This window comes from Cricetulus griseus (assembly GCF_003668045.3).
Source record: "Cricetulus griseus strain 17A/GY chromosome 1 unlocalized genomic scaffold, alternate assembly CriGri-PICRH-1.0 chr1_0, whole genome shotgun sequence".
In the NCBI taxonomy this organism is placed as follows: Eukaryota; Metazoa; Chordata; class Mammalia; order Rodentia; family Cricetidae; genus Cricetulus; species Cricetulus griseus.
In genome coordinates, this window is record NW_023276806.1 from 79,829,880 (window position 1) to 79,851,122 (window position 21,243).

General features: G+C 33.7%; 1 protein-coding gene across 1 annotated transcript in view; it reads left to right on the forward strand.

Annotated features, from left to right (window-relative positions):
• The window catches only part of Bche (butyrylcholinesterase), a 64,598-nt gene extending 45,744 nt beyond the window's left edge, over positions 1 to 18,854 (forward strand). Inside the window, exons 2-3 of the mRNA XM_035450515.1 lie at positions 10,983 to 11,149; positions 18,730 to 18,854. Coding sequence (XP_035306406.1) covers positions 10,983 to 11,149; positions 18,730 to 18,854 — 292 coding nt within the window. The remainder of the gene's footprint in view (positions 1 to 10,982; positions 11,150 to 18,729) is intronic.
• The last annotated feature ends 2,389 nt before the right edge of the window (positions 18,855 to 21,243 follow it).

A 21,243-nucleotide genomic window follows, 5' to 3' on the forward strand; every position in this document is an offset into this window, starting at 1 on the left:
TATATTTCTATTAATTATAATCTATGTTGCCAACTAATTGAGCTAGGTGTAGATATTTCTACGAACTATAATCTATTCTGCTAGTTTCTCACCTGCCAAAATTCCCATGAATCAGTGCATTATTGTTCAATCTAGTAATTGTTTTATTAACTAATGATTTTGTCATTACCACACCAAGAAGGAAATATTTCCAGTCATTAATCCTGCTACATAAGGTATAGTGAGGGAAGATTGTGGATGTAAGTGGGCATTGGAAGAACTGCATTAAGCTTCCATTTAAAAATGAGGTTAAGAACTAGTCACATGGCTTAGACAAGAAAGGCACCTGAAGATAAATCTACCATAATGAGTTCAATCAAAGCAGTAGAAGGATCTACATGACTCCTATAAGCTATCTTCTGATATCCACATGCTGTGATGTGACACACACTAATACCTAAATGAATACATAAATGAATAAATAACTATCATTAATATTTAAAGAGAGTATACAAGATTAAACACTTATATGATCTAGGGCATAGTGTATTATATAACAAGTAATAAAGATATCAAGACATTATGTAAGGACTCCATATTATTTTTAATTAATTTTAGAATAGTATATTTCTAACACACTCCTCAAACATGGAGAATAAAGGGATGTTTCATTTCAATTTTCTAAAATAAATTGTTTTGTGGCTATTGCTGAATGGACTAGAAATATAGCTAAAATTCTGTGGATCAGTCTCTCATTTCTCAGGGCAAAAAGCCTCTGGTAGATTGATATTTTTGCCTAGGCATGTGACAGGCACTGAGCATACATAAGCAAGTAAGATGTGACTTGCTCTGAAACTCCAAACATAATTCTTATTTCCCTAATTGTCCTTTGTAGCATTTTAATTCACTAAGCTGATATAATATTAATTAAAAGTTACACAATAGTTTATATTTTTATGTGTCTAATATTCAATTTCAGAATGAGCACATCCATAAATGTATAAGTGAATCTGTAATTGTTGTTTTTTACTTACTATACACTGAAGGATATTTTTCCCCTCCTAATCAGACTTTAGACACTTGGTTTACATGCAGTATGAACAAACTATTTATTGGTATACATGTGTGTATACAAAAAGAAAAAAATATTTGACTCATTCTACATGTTTTAAAATGCTATTAAGTCAAGAATATGAAAAAATTTAAGCCTAAGACACTGATATGGACTGAAATGGAGAGGTCATTTCTCAACTATTGGTGATTCAATCATGGGTTAATTTTATGAACTGTGCTAAAAAGATTCAGTGGTGTTTAAATTTTTTTAGTTGAGCATGTAATTAACATAAATGTAACATTTCATCAAATTGAAAAAAGCCATTTTGACATATTTTAGGGATTCAAAACATTTTAGGTTTACAGAGAAATCAGGCACTAGGGAAATGTCTGGAGATCTACAAGATAACACCAGCTAACAATCTAAGCAACAGTAGAGAGGCTACCTTAAATGTCCTCCCCTGATAATGAGATTGATGACAAATTCGTATGCCATCATACAGCCTTCATCCAGCAGTTGGTGGAAGTAGAAACAGACACCCACAACTAATCACTGAGCTGAACTGGAATTCAGTTGCAGAGAAGGATGAGTGATGAACGAAGGGGTCCAGACCAGGCTAGTGTAACCAACAGAAACAGCTGACCTGAACTATAGGGAGCTCTTGGTCCCAAGACTGATAGCTGGGATACCAGCATGGGACTGATCCAGACCCCAGGAATATGGGTTTCAGTGAGGAGACCTCAGAAATCTACTGGACCTCCTGTAGTAGTTCAATACTTATGCCTAGCATAGGTGTGGAATTTGGTATCCCATTCCACATAGAGGGATACTCCCTGAGCCAAGACACACTGGGGGAGGGCCAAAGCCCCTATCCCAAAGGATATGTTAGACTCTGATGACTCCCTATGGAAGGCCTCACTCTCCAACAATCTTGTTTCTAATTCAAATAAAAAAGAAAGAAAAAAAGCTTTTATAACAATTAATTATATGAAACCAATAATAAAGTGTAGGGGAAGCTGCCCGCTTAGGGGTGTGCCTAACCACGCCTGTGAGGGCTTGGTCAGAGTGACATAGAGTGAGAGTTTCAGGTGGCTGGGTTTCACTTTCAGTGTCACCTTTTTGGCTTGCTGTACAGACTGCTGCCACGCCAGCTGGCTAGGTCGCTCAATAAGTAAGGCTTTTCCCTATTAAATACCCTTATATTTCTACTTGGCTCCATATTGGTAATTTCCCACTATAATAAAGCTTGATCAAATTTAAAAAGATATCACAGTAAGAGAAAATTATTCTAGAAAGTGTTTAAAATGCACTTGATGACCAAATTTAAATTAAGAATTTCTGCTATTGTAAAAATGAGGCACAGTAGACGGCCTTGGAAGAAATCCTATTTTTTTCTTCTTTTCTGTGGTCTATCCTTTAGTGTTTCACTCATGTTGTGGTTTAGACCACAAAAGTCTCCATAAAGTTTCTGTTTTGCCCACTGATGGGATTTCATGTTGAGACTGGATAAGGAGGTTTCTGACCTCATCTATGGATTAATCCATGCATGAATGGACAAGTATTTGCATTGGGGAAAGTGAATGAAATGAAGAAATGCTAAGGCGATGTACTGGAGAAACAGTCCAGTTGATGTGCCCTGAGAGACCATCCCTTGCTCTTGGTTCATACACTTTTTGGTTCAAATTACTCATCATCATGTACTCTGCCTGATTCCAACACAATGATGTTCTAACACTGCCCAGTTTCAAAACAATGGAGCCAATTGGTCATAAGGTGAAACCTCCAAATCCTTGAATTCAAATAAATCTTCCCTCCTTCAGTTGTTTTACTCAGGTGCAGCTCTGGAGAACTAAGATTGGGGTGTCTTTTCCTGAAATGGATTATGCCCTGTGGGGTTTTTTTGCCATGTGTGTAAAGACAGAGCATGAATTTATTTACTATGTGAAAATTATTTTGCCTGTTCATTATATAAACATGTCAAAATAACAGTAACAATGTGTGAACAATTTCATTAGCTGGTAAATCTGCTAGTCAAGAAACGAATGCCTTATTTTCTCATGCTCACTTTGCTCAATTAGACTAATTATTCCTGATGGATTGAAATTCAGGGTATCACATTGTAAAGGTGAGAGATTAGACATCCTTTATGTTCTGTTATCAATTATTTTTATTTAAATATAATATTATCATGGGAAAACAATGAAGACCTGAGGCATATTTTAAGACTATCTGAAGCCACAGTTTTATGAGACAGAATTCTTCATTATTTGAACTGGAACCATTCTAAAGAGAAATTAGCATCTTGAGAATTAACATTTTTACTTGTAGTTTTCATATGAGATCATTCACACTTTAACACTGTTAAAATATGTCAATTAAAAGTAACTGCTTGCATTTGTTAGTCATCAATCTCTTATATAAGGGGTGGGCATTTAAGGTACCCTCTTCACTGTTATATGCCATTCTAGAGCCTTCATCCAGCAGCTGATGGAAGTAGAAGCAGATACCAATAGCTAAACACTGAACTGAACAGGAATCCAGTTGCAGAGAAACAGGATTGATGAGCAAAGTGGACACAACCAGGCTGGTGAAACCCACAGAAACAGCTGAGCTGAACAAGTGGGAGCTCCTGGCCCCCAGACTCATAGCTGGAAAACCAGCATGGAACTGACCCAGAACCCATGAATGTAGCTGTCAGGGAGGAGGCCTGGGAAATATATGGGGCCTCTTGTAGTAGATCAGTACTTATCCCTAGCATAGGAATGGACTTTGGGATCCCATTTCACATAGAGGGATACTCCCTCAGCCTATACACATGGGGAAGGGCCTAGGTTCTATCCCAAAGGAAATGACAGACTCTGAAGACCCCCCCCCATGGAAAATCTCAGTTTCCCTGGGGAACAGAAATGGCATGGGATAGGTAGGGTGTTAGTGGGGGCCAGGGTTGGAGGGGAGGGAGAGGGAACTTGGATTGACATGTAAAACAATCTTGTTTCTAATCTAAATTTAAAAATGGAGGATAAAAGTTTTATTTAAAAAAAATAAAAATAAAAGTAACTGCTGTGAGCTTTTTATTCATAAATAACCTGGCCTTACTTCCTCCCTTCATATAACTCAGGCATAGCCTCATTCTGGAAATAAGAAAACCAAATGATGACTTGCATGAGTCTTGGCTTCAAGGAGGAAGAAAAGGAGAACCAGAGGGAAATGGGGAGGAAGTAAAGGAGAGACACTGAAGAGGTGAAAACAGAGGGACAGTAGAAGGAGGGAGGGAGAACATAGAATAAAACAATATGAAATGACAAAGGTGGCTGCATCAGTTTGAATATTAGGGAAGGACTCCCTGAGGATATGAGATAGAAGGATTTGAATAAAGACCTGAGGAAAAAAAGATACTGTGGAAACGGCAAATGTTCATTGATAAATACAGTGACTTTGTTCAAATTAACACATTGACTCACATTTTGAGTCCTTCTAGGAAAATACTGTATTAAATACAATGTGAATCACTTGGAATATAAAGGTTCTGTAAGTAAACAAAGATTAATCACTAAAACTTAACTGCATACATGCCATCTCCATTTGAATCTCAAATTTAATGTGAAATTATCTTATAAACAAGTGACTGTAGCATGTAAATCTTTGCTTCTGTTTTTTATATTTAAATTTATTATCATTTAAGTTATGCATATTGGGTGATACTATATAACTATTCATGAAATGCATAAAATAATGTTTAAATAATGGATACTATTATTCCAACAATTTAAACTTAAAGCTGTGGGTCAGTGTGATAGTTCAATGAATGTGTAGAGTCAGTTAGGGTATTCAGCATGGTGTTTCCTTCTCATTACACTGTATGTGGAATCCTGGAAACCCGTTCTTGTACTTACTGATACCATCTGTAGTATGTGAGCAGTGGTTACCTGGCCTCACTGTAGAAAAGCAGGGCTTAGTGCTCACAGTTGCTCTTCCACATATTTTCAAATATTCCTCTAGTGACATTCTACAATTCATACCAACCCTTAGTTATGGTAACTCTATATGGATATCCCAAGTAAGAGAGAATATAACACACTGTTCTTGTTTCTGAGTTATTTTGCTTAATATCTTCTATCTTCCTCAATTTTTGACAATCTATAATATGTTTTTCTTTTAATGTTAAAATAACATTTCTTTGCATATATATATACATATATATATTATATGAAATATTTATTTTATCCATTCTTCTATAAATGAGAATACATATTGATTCCATGTCTAAATGGGTTAGCTTAATTTCAGTTGTTGGGACAAAATATTATGACAAAAAGCAATTGAGGGTGTAAAGGTTTATTTTTTTTACTTATTTATTCTTTTTATATAATTTTTTATTTAAATTTAAAGCAATCTTACTTTACATATCCATCCCAGTTCCCTCTCTTTCCATCCTCTCATGTGCCCCACTGACCAACCTATCCACTCCCCAGCAAGGGTGAGGCCTTCCATGGGGTATCAAATTGTGTCACCTCATTTGCAGCAGGGCAAGGCCCTCCCCTTTGTATCTAGGGTTAGAGAGTATCCCGCCATGGGGAATGGGTACTCAAAGTCAATTCGTGCACTAGGGATAAATACTGGTTCCAATACTAGAGGCCTCACTTAGATACCCATGTTCAGGGGGCCTGGTTCTTCTGGTTGTATGCTGGTTCCCCAGCTGTCAGACTGGGGTCTGTGAAATTCCACTTGCACAGGGCACTGTTTTGTGGGTTTCTCCAGGATGATCTTGACCCCTTTGCTCATCACTCCTCCCGCTCTGCAACTGGATTTCAGCAGTTAGGCTCAGTGCTTAGCTGAGGATCTCTCCTTCTCAAACCCGTCCCACCACCGAATTTTTATTTATTCTTTTGATTATCATTTTATATCCCAGCCACAGTTCTCCCTCCCATGCCTCCTTCTCCCACCTTTAACCCCCAAACTCAAACCTAGTCAAATCGTCCTCATGGGTAAGGGCTTCCATGAGGAGTCAACAAAGTCAGGCACAACAGATTTGGTCAGTGTCAAGCCTCTCTCCTGTGCATGAAGCCTGAGCATGGCATTCAACCATAGTGAATGAGTTCCAACAAGTTAGCTCATGGACCAGGTTTGTATCGTGGTCCTACTGCCAGGAGCCCCTTAGATAATCCTATTCTTATACTGTCCAGTGCCCAACTAGGTAATGATGCTGCTCACTTTAAGGCTAGTTTCTCCCATATTAATAAGAGTGTCATGATAATCTACACAGACTTGCTAGTAGGCCAAATTATCTTTGGAGATGCATTATTCTCATATAAATTATGCAAATCTGGACAGAGACAACTAACAACCAAGGAATCTTACTTAAGCTTGGTAACCACATTGTTATGTTCCCTTTCTTTTTATAGGAATTGTTGATGTTGTCATCACTCAAGTGACCAAAGCCACTCCCTTCATTAAGAATTGGACAGTCACATGAGTGGTAGTCTCAGCTCCTTAAATGAGTGACTTTTTTTTCTTCCACAAACTGTTCCAAGTCTCCAATTATCAGTATGGTTAGCCCTACTTTGAATCACCCTATTAACCAAAATTATAACCTGGACATGATGACTTATGCCTTATTGTATAAATTATCAGGTAGAACAGGAGAGTCCAAAAATGTAAGGTAACTGCAAATAAACATTATGGCTGTGTATTTTAAGTAGTTAGAAAAATTTTAACTTTGTAAATGATCAGTGTTTGAAGAAATGGTGATATATAATATTTATGCAGCATATATCAAAGAATTGCATGATACCTCATTAATATGAACAAATTTGTGTATCTATATCAATTTAAACTTAGAAGAAATAGTTCACACTATATTGTACATTACCTCCTAATATTCCAAAACTAAGACTCATTCTCCTTTCACTACTTTCCAGTCTCCATTTATAGTAATATCTAAGACATGTCTAATATACAATGTATTTTATTTATTTATCACATTGTCTCAATTTCTTATAGAATAGATATGTTAAAATTCAGTAATTCTTATTTTTTTCTGTTCAATATCCAATGACTAAAGTATTGTTTGACATAATGAATGATTAGAGTTAATGAATTATTTGGTTGAATGACTGAGTGGATCAAACTCTCTAATAGACTCTCTATTTTTTAACATAGAATTGTCCTTAATTATGTGTTTGAAATATGAACACATAAATATTTCAATATTTAAGACATTCTTCATGGTACTTTTGTCTTCCAGATATTTAACCAAATATCTAACTAAATATTTTAAGTTGCACTTCAATTCATAACTAATGGCCATGTTTACATTTTATTAGATCTTAAAGCACATTCCAACATTTTCACCTTGAAATTAGCTACCAAGAGTAATTCAAAATATGTTCTTAATTAAGCAATCCAAATGTTTGGTGTTTGGAATATATGTGTGTGTGTGTGTGTGTGTGTGTGTGTGTGTGTGTGTGTGTGTGTGTGTTTGTGTGCATGCATGCATATATAAATATATGTGTGTGTGTATGCGTGCATGTGTGCATTTGTGTATGCATGTGTGAATGCATACACATGCTCATATGTGTTAGGTATCTTCCACAGTCAAATGGTCCACATGATTTTGAGACAGATCTCTTACAAAACCTGAAATTACCTGATTCAGCTAGACTGCTGGAGAATGTGCTCCAGGCTTCTGTCTCCTGCTTTTTCACATTGAAAGTAACCAAAGAGCTGATACAACTGGCTTTTACATAGACAGGGATGATATAAATTCAGCTTGTTGTGTTTGTGCAACAAGCACTTTACTGAGAGCCATTTCCCTACCCCATAATTTATATACCTTAATTCTTCTCTTAAGATAAGAAATTTTAGTGCTTTATTTTGTAAGAAAGCTGCAAGAGGAAACTAAATTTCCACTATTTCTTACTAGGATACCTTAAGTTAATGCATTTTTAATGTATTTCATAAAGAAGTCATGTAATATCTGCCCAGATATTTATAAGAGGGAGGGTATTTTTCTATACCATACACATGAAAAAGATAATCTCTTTGGTTGGCTAAATAGGCTTATCTCATAACATTTCACACCTACATAATAGGATGAATATGATAAATGAGCTTTAGAACATTTTGTATTTCTAAAAGTGAAAAAGACCTGGAGGTAAGAATGAAGGATAGCCTAGTGACTACTGAAATATTTTTATGTTATAATCACTTTCAAGTCTCTATTTTGTGACAAAGGCAGAGAATGTTTTATAGAAATAGCAGACTCAAGATGTTGAAATGTATTTTATGAGTGAGATCTGAATTGCATCCTATTTCAGAATCATGTGTCTGGGAAATACACTGCATTTCACAAGTTTTTAATTGATACAAACAAGAAGAAATTGTATTTCTTTTCAAGTTTCAATTCTTTGGAGATTTCTTCAAATTACAGAGTGAAATGGCCTATTGCTTGGATAGCTGCTTCAGTCATGTTTTTGAAAACTGTATCTGCATTCATGAGCAGAGGAAATTCATCACTCCTAAGTTAAATTATGGGACATCAAAAGTCATGTCAAAGGACAAGGTTTGCTAAATGTACTTTGATGGTACCATTAGTGTCCTGCTTTCTAACCCAAGAAAATGGCAGGTCTGTCTCAGTCACCAATTGCATCAGCCTGGAAGGAGTATGCAGTTAACACATTGCCATAAGTTAATTAGAGAGGAATTAGAGAGAAAGTGAGCAGTTTAGCAATGCAAAATTGCCATTCTGCATCGCACCACTGGTTCCCCTCGTTTAACATCCAGCCTCCAGCAGCTGGACCTGTTGGTTTCTACAGCTTTTAGAGAAAGGTAAAGGACCCCATGATTCTCCCAGGCTGTGCACCATCTGTGATCAGGCCACATTTTCCTCTTGACCTCCTTCAAATAATACCCTCAAGCTGGAGGTTTCAATCAGAGGATGATATTGGTTTAGCTTAAATAGCTATGGTTATTAATAATCCTTTCTAAATCATCCAATTTCTACATAAAATCAACTATGCCATCAGGAAGCTATTTCTTGCTAAAGCTCCTAAATTCATGCTTGAGTATGCCTGTGCCTGGGATGAAATGTGCATTCGTGATGCTCATTCAACCCAAGTTCTTGATACAATCTGCCTCTAGATAACTATTTTGGATGAACACTATTTTTCCAAACTTTCTTCATTTCAGAGTTTCTTCTCAATCTCAAAGTTTGGTATCACCTACTACTTGCAAATTTCTATCTAACAACAATCTACAAATGCCATATGAAAAATGGAGTCTTGCCTACTATTTGTAGAAAGTTCAACTAGAAATTTTCTTCTGTAATTTTGCATAAGAAAAAAACAGGGAGAAAGGAATGGATTTCTTATTTCTGTCACTTGAATCCTTTCTTTATTATCGGAATAAAAGTACGTACCTCATAGGTTTACATAGTGTTCTGATTACCACATCAAAAGAGAGGCCTCAAATCTTGTGAAGAACAGTAAATTTCTACAAGTGAAATCCCACTGTTTTCTTAAGTTGTCATTAATGTGTCAACACTAATATCCTAACTCTAAACTAGCTTCGTGGCTCTTAGCCTTGAAGACACTGTTTATCATTCTTTGGACTAAGTAACAGATTCAATGTTCACTTTTATATTAACTCTATTCCTTCTCTGGATTTCTCACATGTCTTTCTGGATTAGATTTTTATTATTGTTACAATATTATTATTATTATTATTATTATTATTATTATTATTATTATTATTAAGTTTTCTTAGTTTACCCAAAATCTTATTGCTTTGGTGATTTCTTTTCAAATACGATTATTCTTCTTCTTTTTATTAGACCTTAGCTTTCCATCAATATATGTTTTTAGTCATTAATATTTTTAAAAAAACACAGATTGGTACTAAAGAGAATAGTTCTAATTCCTACTGAATGGCTAATTAATAGAATAACTGAAAATAACAAGAAAAGGAACATTCTTATGTCATGCTCTTTGACTTTGATATGAACTCAATGTGGAATTATTGAAAATGTTATTGCAAATTCATTTATATTTTTGGTGTTGCATGCAAGCATGTTTGTGTAGGAATGTGTGTATGTTTGTGTGTATGTGTGTTCCATACCTAATCCTAATGTAAGTCAAAGAATAACTTTCAAGAATCAATTCTCACCTTGAACCATGTTGGTCACAGGGTTACACTGAGGTTATCAGACTTGGGGTAGATTCCTTTGTGTGCTTACATGCTTACACACCCTGTTGGCTTTTACAGAGAACTTTTAGAGAGTAACAGAATAGAAATAAGAGACTCTTAAAATAAGGTATGCCACTTTCCTAGGATAGGAAGTTCTTTGCATAATAAAGAGATTAATAGTGCCAAATCCAGACAGTATTGATGAGAATTAGCAGAATATAGTTGAGGCAATAGAGATTGAGATGGTGGTGTTAATATGACTACAAAGGTGTAAGTCTGAGATAGGGAAAGATAATAAGATAAACGTAACATTCCTTTTTGGATGTGTTAAAGTGAGAATCAAAATTATTTTGCCAACACAAATTGGACTCGGTGTACTTTTTTTGTGGGGTGGTGGTAGAGGGACATAACGATAGGGGAGTGGACCTGAGAGGAATGGAAAGCAAAAGTGATCTGACTGCATTGTATGAAACTCCCCGATAATTTATAAAAATATTATGTTGAAAAAGAGAAGTAATTTGCAAAAAGTAAATATTTTTCTATGTATCACAGAAATACATGCACTGAGTTGTGGCTGAGGATACTAAAAATGAAATTCATTCATGCATGACATCTTAAAAGCCTGTTCATTTATTTTTGACATCGTCAAAATATGGCCTGTTTTCTTCTTAAATACTGTTTGAAATTTATCAGCAATTTCAGAGAAAGGTATTTTTATCTAACAATGATTTCATACAAATGATAAAATCTTTGTTTAATTATCTAGACATCCCAATGGGACCCAGAACAATAGCAAAATGTGGCCTGTCTTCACAAGTACTGAACAAAAATACCTAACCTTGAACACAGAAAAATCAAGAATAAACTCTAAACTTCGTGCTCCACAATGCCAATTTTGGAATCTATTTTTCCCTAAAGTCGAGCAAATGACAGGTATGTGCTTTTCCCATTTGCTTATTTAATTTATTGTGGGTTGTGAAAAATGAGGGAAAACTGGACTGTTTCTTGAGATTATCTTATGCCAAAATATGATTTGTGATAGTTTCTAAATAGAGAGAGGAAAAGAAAATTGTAGATTTGGATGGGTAGGAAAGAGGAGAAGTTATGTTAAGAGAGGAGATTAACCATATAAACTTTGGACACAATACAGTATATGAAGAAAATATTTTCAAATATTAAAGATAGATAACCTGTGAAGGGTTTGCAATGCAAACATGAGAACTTGTGTTTTGTCTCTAGCAACACCTGGGTCTGTGGTCATGGTGCATACATGTAATTGCAGTGCTCAAAAGTAGAGAGAAGAGACCTTGGGAACAAACTCAACAAGTCTAGTCTAGTAGAGTCAGTGACCTCCAGATCTAGTGAGAGAGCCTATCACAAAGAGTACAGTGATTGCTCACAAAAAACATATACATACATAAAGGAAATTTTATGTTTGCTTTCTCAAATATGCCTAATATTAAATGTGAAATATTTGTTGCCTTAGTTTTCTAGGTATAATTACTAATTTTAATATCAGAAAATATTTAGGGTTTATATTTTTAAGATGCTTTGTTAACTAGTTATATTTTCAGCCTATTTCATCAATTGTCTCCAGAAGTTTTAATTATGTTTTTTTTTCTTTTATTATTACTACAACTACATATCAGAGTGAATGCTAATGGAGTACCATTCTTGGTCTGTAGTGTATATTAATTCTTTGTGATTGCTAAGTTTAGTAGTTTGGTGAATATTCACTCATTTTATCAACAATATTTTGTTTTAAATTTAATTTAGTTTTCGTGTGTATCTACAGAACATTTATTAATGAAAAAATAAGTAACATTGTCAATTTTATTTTTAATTATTCATTTTTATTTGGCCATCTAAATATATTTTCTTTGGTGAGAAGTAATTTGTATTTATGATAAAATTTGAAAATGTGTGGAATTGTAATATAATGTGAGTTTAATAATCATGTATTATTTGTTAATAACTTTAATATTTTTGTATAGTAAAATAGAGGATACTTTTTATTAATAAAAACAGTAAGTGATTTCAACTGGCCATCTCATTGCAGGCCATTTCTACAAATTTCATTGTCAAAGTGTGTGTTAGATATGAAAAAATAATGCATATTGTTGAATTCTTTTTCAGAGAATTTGGGTTATTTAAAAAAATTAAACATCTCAGAAATGTGTTGAGATGTTTACTATGCTCTGTGATTACCATACATTGATCAGCAAACTTGTAATTGTGTACTTCTTCTGTTCGAAAGAGGTTAATGATATATCTGTGTTCTGAGTGTGACTAAATGTTCTGACATAATATATATCCAGAGATGAGTCTCTGTGTCCCTTGGCAGAGCAACAGTGCTGTCCTTGTGTTCTCCCGGTGTGAGTAACAATGAGGTAACTCACTTAATCTGCCAAGAAACTCAGATACCATTGAACATACCACAATGCACATATTCTAATCTCTACAAATGATTTGCTTAAATACTGAGGTTGTGCTCTATGCTGAAAAAAAGTTAATGTGAAAGTGAGGAGGTAAATTTAAATGATGCGCTTATTACAAGGCAGTAGAGTCATTTCAAACACAAGGAATCTACGGCAATTTACTTACTGATGTTCCATGATTGGAGTCTCAACAATTTTGAAAGTAGGATGCAAAAATGACTATTTGAAAAACTTTCTTGTCACAAAACTTTAGTTTGTGTCAACTACAGCTGTTTGCAAAAGCATCAAGCATCTCTACAACTTAAAAAGTTTGCAGAACACCCTAATTTGCCTAGGGAAAGATTTAGTGCATCTTGAATTATAATTTTGTACTTAAGTATTAGATTTCTAATGTATTCTGAAAATCTCTCCAAATGTCTTCATATTAAATATATATTTTTATGAGGCTGAGGAGATGAGTCATTGGGTAAAGTACTTACTGCATAAACATGGAGACTGGAGTTTGGATTCTTAGCACTAACTTTAATTGCCTCAGCCACCCCCAAAGAAATATTTATAATGAATTTGGAATAAAACAAACCTAGAAACAAGGGAAGACAAAGCTGGGGGACTGAAAAGCTGAGTATTCTAGGTTCCAACCCATCATTGGGCAATGGCAACAGAGAAAAATAGATCAGGATGGAGGATTCTTTAACTATTCTGTTTATCTAAAACAACAACCTCATATCTGAATGAGTGATTCAGTGTCTTTCATGTATGTATGTATATATATTTATGTATGTATGCATATGAAGGAGGTGATTGAGGGATTAAAGAAGACACGCTCACATCAACATATGACATATGACTTACCTCTACTCACACCCAAATAATCAGGCATAGCTATGTACCCTTCCATATTTACATACGCACAGACAGACAGAGAAAGAGAGGCAGAGACAGAGAAAGAGAGACAGAGAAAGACACAGAGATAGAGATAGGGAGAAATTAATAATGTGTCAACACACATATTTTAAAGTTTAAGGAACATAAATTATATAATTTTGGGACAATGTATTCATTTAAAATTGTCACATTTACTAAAGTTTGAGGTTACAGTATTGGAGATTTATAAATAAGTAACACTAGGAAGAGTTCATATGTAAGAATATATCCCACCCATACTTCACATTTTTCAGGTATTAAAATTTGAATGTTTTACCTTTAATGTTTCAAATATCATAAGTCTTGGGCTGAAGTTTACTTTTTTCCAAAGGTAGATCTACAAACAAAAGAAAATTTTAAAGAATTACTGCTGATTGCCTTTCTTGAAACAAAAAATGCATACTTCACTCCACATGGAAAAGCAATAAGCTTTCTAAGTAGCACTTCAGCCATAGTTTACAGTAGAGCAATAAATATTCTCATATTCAATGATTGTTAAGATTGTTTAAACATAGATTTCAGCACTTCACTTCTAGGTTATACTTCAGTCCATGCCTGCACAGTCCATGCATGTGCAAGAAATGAGATGTTCAGTGTTTGTGTCAAATATGATCAGGTTTATATGTTCCCTGAGAATATTATAGAACCTCAGACCTATTTTTCCTCCATTTTTATTTGAGTTAGAAACAAGATTGGTTTACATTTCAATTCCAGTTCTCCCTCCCTCCCCTCTTCCATCATACCTAATTTTAAATGAGATAGAAATTATCGATTCATTGTCACCATTGATAGAAATATTCTTTCATTAAAAATGTAAGATGAAGCTTAATAGAAAAATACATTATCTCATAAGGAAAACACTTTAGATACAGTGATTTCTTGACTGATGTTTTACTAACATATGGAACATTGTTCCTTGCCATTCTAAATTTAATTGCACTTGGGGTCTGTGGAGAAGATGTAATGCTTAGGGTTTTGATTCCCTAATCCCATGTAAGTATAATTACAGTATTGGAAGGTGGAGACATGGGATCCTCAGGTCAGCCAGGAAAGCCATACTGGTGATTTGACTATCATTATACACAGATGAAATAAAATATAAAATAAAATATTAAATAACACAGATAACTTTTAACTTGTTCATGTGTAGAATCATTTACTGATAGTTCCAATTTAGTCAGATTAACAACTCAAGATTAGACCATAGAAAGATGATACTGTGAAAAATACTACAATAATTTAATTACCAAAGTTTGTATTTACCATCATTAACAAAAGTAAGTACACAAAAGTTTACTTCATGCTTACCCATTATCTTCCTGCCATAGTACGTGAAATCTTCATAATACCCAACTCCATTATCAAAGGACTCACTCTGGCATCCCATTCAACACCCAAATTACAACAGTAAAACAAGTCTTTGAGCTACCACATAAAGACTTATCTATTTTTCATACTGTTTGTAGCTTGTTAAACTTAAGGAAATAAGGCAGAATTAGGCTTGGGAGCCTTTTAGTGAGCCTCCTTTGAGTTCATGGACTGCTGGTTTTAAGCAGCAAAAGTCGTCGTCTGTCAACATGAATTCCTCCTCTAACTTTTCTTTTACAAGAAATTTCGGACAGTTCATGCATTTTCCATTGCCTATAGTAAGCTGAATATTTGGATGTTGAACTCATGTATTGAAATCCTAAATATTGGGTTGATGGAATTAGAAAAGGGGTCCTTCAGGAGTCATGAGATTGGGAGGGTGGAACCTTCATCTGTGGGATTGGTGTGTGTTCTTCTTAAATAAAATACAATAAACAGAATAGAAAAAAATAAATACCTGACATAAGCTGGGCATTGGTGGCACTCGCCTTTAATCCCAGCACTTGGGAGGCAGAGGCAGGTGGATCTCTGTGAGTTCTAGACCAGCTTGGTCTACAAGAGCTAGTTCCAGGACAGCCTCCAAAGCCACAGAGAAACCTGTCTTGAAAAACAAAATAAATAAATAAATAAATAAATAAATAAATAAACAAAACAAAACAAAACCTGACATAACTTCCCAGTTCCTATATGTGTGAGAACACAATGACACAATGATGAGTCTGTCACTTATGTCCAGGAACAAAATCCTCACCAAAGCTCTTGTGACCTAAGTTTTGGTTTTTGCCTCATAAATACAAGATGTAAGTTTCAATTGTATTAGGTATACTATATCCCAGGGGACCCAAAATATCCACCTTTTTCTCTGTCTAAAAGAAATAATTTCAGTTTTGGTCAAGGTTTCCTAACTTTACTTCTTTCAAAAACAAAGAAGACTGATCATGTTCATAGGAAAGACAACCTTTACTTTCAGATGAGAGACAAATCTAGGAAGAAACAATGAAAACAAAAAGTAAATTGAAAAAGTTAATTTCCATACAGCTTCCTATGCCTATCCACTACTCTTTTCCCATGCTTCTCCTGTGAAACATCAAATAAACAAATTTTTTCAGTCATATTCTCCAACCCAACCACAGTCCCCAAACACATACCAATAAAGCAAACTGTTGCTGTTTTATATCTAGGAAAATAATTTGTGTCATTTGAAGCAATTTAAAATTAGATAAATCATTCAGAAAACAAAACTGTATAAGAATTAAATTTAAGAGAGATGACCCAGAAGTTAAGAGTGTGCTGTTCTTGCAAAGGATCCTGTGCAGTTTCCAGCACCTGTTTTGGGAAACTGACAATTGCCTGGTACTCCAGCTGCAGGAGACAGGATGCTGGCATCTGTTTGCTACTTGCATTCCAGCCACATGCACAAAGACCTACAAAAAATGCATATAATTTTTAAAAACTTAAAATAAATTTATAAATAAATGCATAGATAAATATATTTAATATAAGTGTTTTAGTACTAGGTAGCAAATTAATCAAGTTTATTTGTATTTATACATGTAAAGTCACATTCTATTTATGTCCCATTAGTATACCTTAAAAATTTAGATGGAAATTGCTAACTTATAGAGAACTTTTCTGCTTTTAGGAAATACTCAGGTCAAAATTGTCACTTAAGTTGAATTTATTTATGCAAATTTTGGTTATTATTTAATTCTTAAAAGTTTTCTTTGCATTTGATATGTTAGTATTAGGCAGTTACAGTCTACAATATAAATATGGAATTATATGTTGTCATATTACATAAGAACAGTTTTAACATCATTGATTTGATATTATACATTTCTAATCAGAATATGAGTTTAATTTTTTTCTTTCCTATTTAGTATAAAATGTTTTATATCCATTTGAAGTTATTAATATGTTGTCAAATTATATATTGGTGTGAATATTACCAGTGTAACACTCTTTTCAGAATATCAACTATTATTCTTGCTGAAAAACAGGACAGGATGTTTTATTTGGTGGGTAGCTGGGTGGCAGCTAAAAGGATATAAATACTTGTATATAATATTTAATGAAAAAAGAGGCCATGAATTTGAAAACTAGCAAGGAGGGGCTTTTTGAAGTATTTGGAGGAAGCAAAGGGAAGGGTGAAGTGGTGTGATTATATTATAACTTAGAAAACTAAAAATAATTTTCAAAAAGAAATTGGATTTTAAGACATTGACTAGTACAAAATATATTTATATTCAAAACAAAAAAATCACATCATCAATTATGCACAAAATATTAAAAGTTGGAAAGAGATAATTTCTAAACAACTAGTATGTTCAGGTAGATTACTGTATCTATATAGCTTGCATTTAACAAATTCTTGCACAATTTGGGTAGTATACTAGATAAAAATATTATTTCTTTGTTTTCATTTTCATCAATTAATATGATAACTGTTTACAGAGTGTATGCTCTGTTCTTGAGCCCTAGGAAGAGACTGTGGTCTCCATAATGCCCCTCATAAGAATGACACATGCTCACTCACAGTGAATTGGCAGAGGCATGGTCCAGGATCGTGAAAAGCTATTAAGAGAAGACACCTGCACTGAATCTTAATAGGAAGGCATCCTGGAGAGAGGAGCCAGATAACTAGGGACACGGGACAAAGTGTCCTATGCACCATGCTAAGGAATTTAAATTCTGTCTTAAGCACAGCTGCTTAGTAATTTCAAGTAGAGGTCTGACAGGTCCTGGTTGTTGATTCCTGGATGTATTAGCTTTCACTGCATGCAAGGCTCTTCTGTTCTGCATTATGACATATCCCCACAGTTCCTTCATTCCTCAGGCTGTGCCGCCTCCGTTTGCTAGATCCTATCAAGCACATGCTAGCTTTGTTATTCTTATTGTATTTTACTTTATGTTTATTAAACATTTATTTTTATTTTTATGACATATTCCAAATATTATTTAGTATAAAAATATTTAATGTTATAATTTGCTGCTGATTGGTATTTGGTATTTTTTAATTCAAGAATTATTACAGATGCCTAAAATTCTGCATTTAATATTTCTACTTAATATCATTTACAATTAATTTTATTTCATATATTTCAATATGATCTTTTCTGGAAAAAATCATGAGAACTCTTATTTTTATGGATATTGGGGATTTTTACTTTATTCTTAGTGAACTGTTGCAAAGTTTTTGTCCCTGATTAGTTCTATGGTTGTTATTATAAATGTAATACCAACTTTCTACTTAATTTTGACTTTTCTAAATGTTGGCCATTTATACTGTTAGCCATTCCAGTTTTATTTTTTCCCTTTCGCACTAATAACTGTATACTTGAGAAAGAATGATTAATGGTGTAATCATCAGATGAAACCCACAAACTATATGAAGGCCAATATTTTTGAGTGAAGATAATACCCCAGTGTCTTTCTGTATGTATATTTTGTATTATGAAGTTTTTGTAATGTTTAAAGAGTTCATTAATAAAAGTAATAGCTGCACGTCTTCAGGGAAAATAATGAAAGAACATATAGTATACATTATCATGATATAATTTATACTTTCATTTATTATACACTACAGTTGCATTTTGAATATACTGCCTAAAAATTATTAAAATATTTTCCAGTAGTAATAGAAGTTGATAATACATAATGAAAAATAAAACTGCACTATGCCATATAATTGGAGAAAATGTCATCTATAATTAGAATTCTTTGTCAGGAGATGTAAACAGAGATTAAACTTTAGATTAATGCAATGTATTCCATGTTTTACAGGAAATATTGATGAAACAGAACAAGAGTGGAAAGCAGGATTCCATCGATGGAGCAATTACATGATGGACTGGAAAAATCAATTTAACGATTACACTAGCAAGAAAGAGAGTTGTATGGGTCTTTAATTAATAGATTTACCCTTTATAGAATGTTCATTTTCCTGTAGATGAAAGCAAAAATACCAGTTGCTCTCTCCACATATACCAAGAACACTATTATACAGCAGAGAGAGAAATGCCAGAGGAGAATATCCATTCCTCACATCTTTCAATTGGTATTTTATCTAATGGTTCAGAACCGAGTCACTAGAAGTTGTTTTATTAATTTACAGAATATGAACTTTGACAATTAATTATGTGTGTATTAATACAATGTGCTGCTCTGATCTTACTTTACTGAATAACTTTACAGTTTTTACACAGCAGGTACATACTCTGTTTTTATTCACTACCATATTTTCAGAACAACATATATAAAGGTATTGATAAACTAAATGGGATTTCGAAACACTGGATGTTAGAGTTTATGTAGTGTTTCCTATACTTTATTTATAAACATAATGTTAATATGAAATGGGAAAACAAAAAAATGATTAGTCATATATAGAGTGGCAATACAGAATATAAAAATAAGAGCCATGGTATCTGGGAAAGGTTATGGTGAAATAACATATGGCTATAACAAATGTAAGGAATTTCATGTACTGTTGAAAATCAAACCAGCTTGCTATCCTGCATAAGAAAACATGCTTCAGGCATCATTTTTCTGAATACAACTTGTCATATGAAACAGGTTCCATCCAAGAACTCCACAGCCAAAGAAAACCTGGGACTCCTAAGAGAAAATCCTTTGCCTCAACACTGTGGTGTGGGGTCTGTACAGCTGAAATCAGAGTATAGGAACTCTTGGATATTGTTCCTTTACAGATTCTCAGGTAAAACAAATGTTTGATTTAAATTACTCATAAATTAAATGTATAGAAATCTAAACTCCACAACACATCAGCCCACTCTAAGTTTAATACATGAGGAGGAATTTCTAGAACATTAAACAAAGTAATAGAGCTGTTACCTAATTTAGGTGAACTTTTTTATTCATGTCTCAAAATACGACAAATAAGTATATCTTATATCATTAAAGATTAAGTATAGCTAATCCGGACAGTTTAGGACAATATATACACTGAAAAATGTTATTTTTAGTGGATTAATGTTCAGATTTTGAGTTATAATAACTAAAACAATATGTCTCTTTTCTTTAAAAATACCTTTGCTATATTTTAAATTTTTTGAAAAATAGTATGCTAAAGGTTATAATGACAGGGGACAATTTAAAAAGTAAAGTAATTAAATTATTGTCAATCTGAAAATTTATTGGATAATTACTAATATAATTTTTGTTGTGACACAATTAGTCAAATGTCTAATAAATAGGACAATCTATATGTTGTGGACGAAAGCAGCAAAATCAATAGTGAAATTTCTTAGAATAATTATCCATACTATACTCAGTGACAGAGTTATCTTTGCAAAATTGTTTGAAAAGGGGGATATGCAGGATGAAAAGGACTTTGCCTAAATATACTGAATGTAAAACATTATTTACCATCATTTCACCCTGCCAAAGGATAAAGAAAAGTTCAACAGCAGGTCTAAAAATGCATACAAATATGTTTTAGGATTCTTTATAGGAGCAGAACAAAAAGAATGAATGCATATATTAGAAAGGAATTTATTTGAGTGGCTCGGGGATATATTTTAGTAGTTAAATAATATCTGTCTCACACTGGAGAGGCCTAGAATATAGATGTTGCTCAATACACAAAATTGCAAGTCTCAACTTTTCTACTTAGGTGCTGGAAGTCTGAGGAATCCTACAAAGCTTCTGGCTTAAGTCTACCTTGGAATCTCAAAGTAGGTTCTAATACATATTAGAGGAGAGAAGTCACATCAACAGGATAGAAGAACTTACCTACAAGAATTAGTCCAAGTAGGTGAATTGCAAAATGTCCTTGCGTGTCCATTGATTTAAGCTACCACCATAAGGTTCATCACACATTTAAGATGAGTCTTCCTGTTTCAAATTATCTGATTGAGAAAACCACTCACAGAGTGTCCTGATGCTTACAAATCAGTTGACTCCTGATGCCATCAATTTGACACCAAAATTAGGTATTACAAATCTACCTCTTGTCCACATGACACATAGCTACATTTCCTTAAGTCATACTAATTTCGAAATCAAAGCAATATTCAGGTCATAATTACATCTAGCATTCTGTAACTATCCCATCAACAACTGTAAATGTATTATCTATTTTATGATAGTTAAGTCCCTGGAAGAATGCTTGGATTTTTAGTGTCTTTCAATTTAATATAGATTTACAAAACTTAACCAATGATATTATCCCAATAGATGTTACGGTGTGTGATAAAGAAATAGAGGAAAGAACTCATAAATATCTCTGTATACAGCAAACATGTTTTTAAGATAATAAGATAGAAACTCATATCT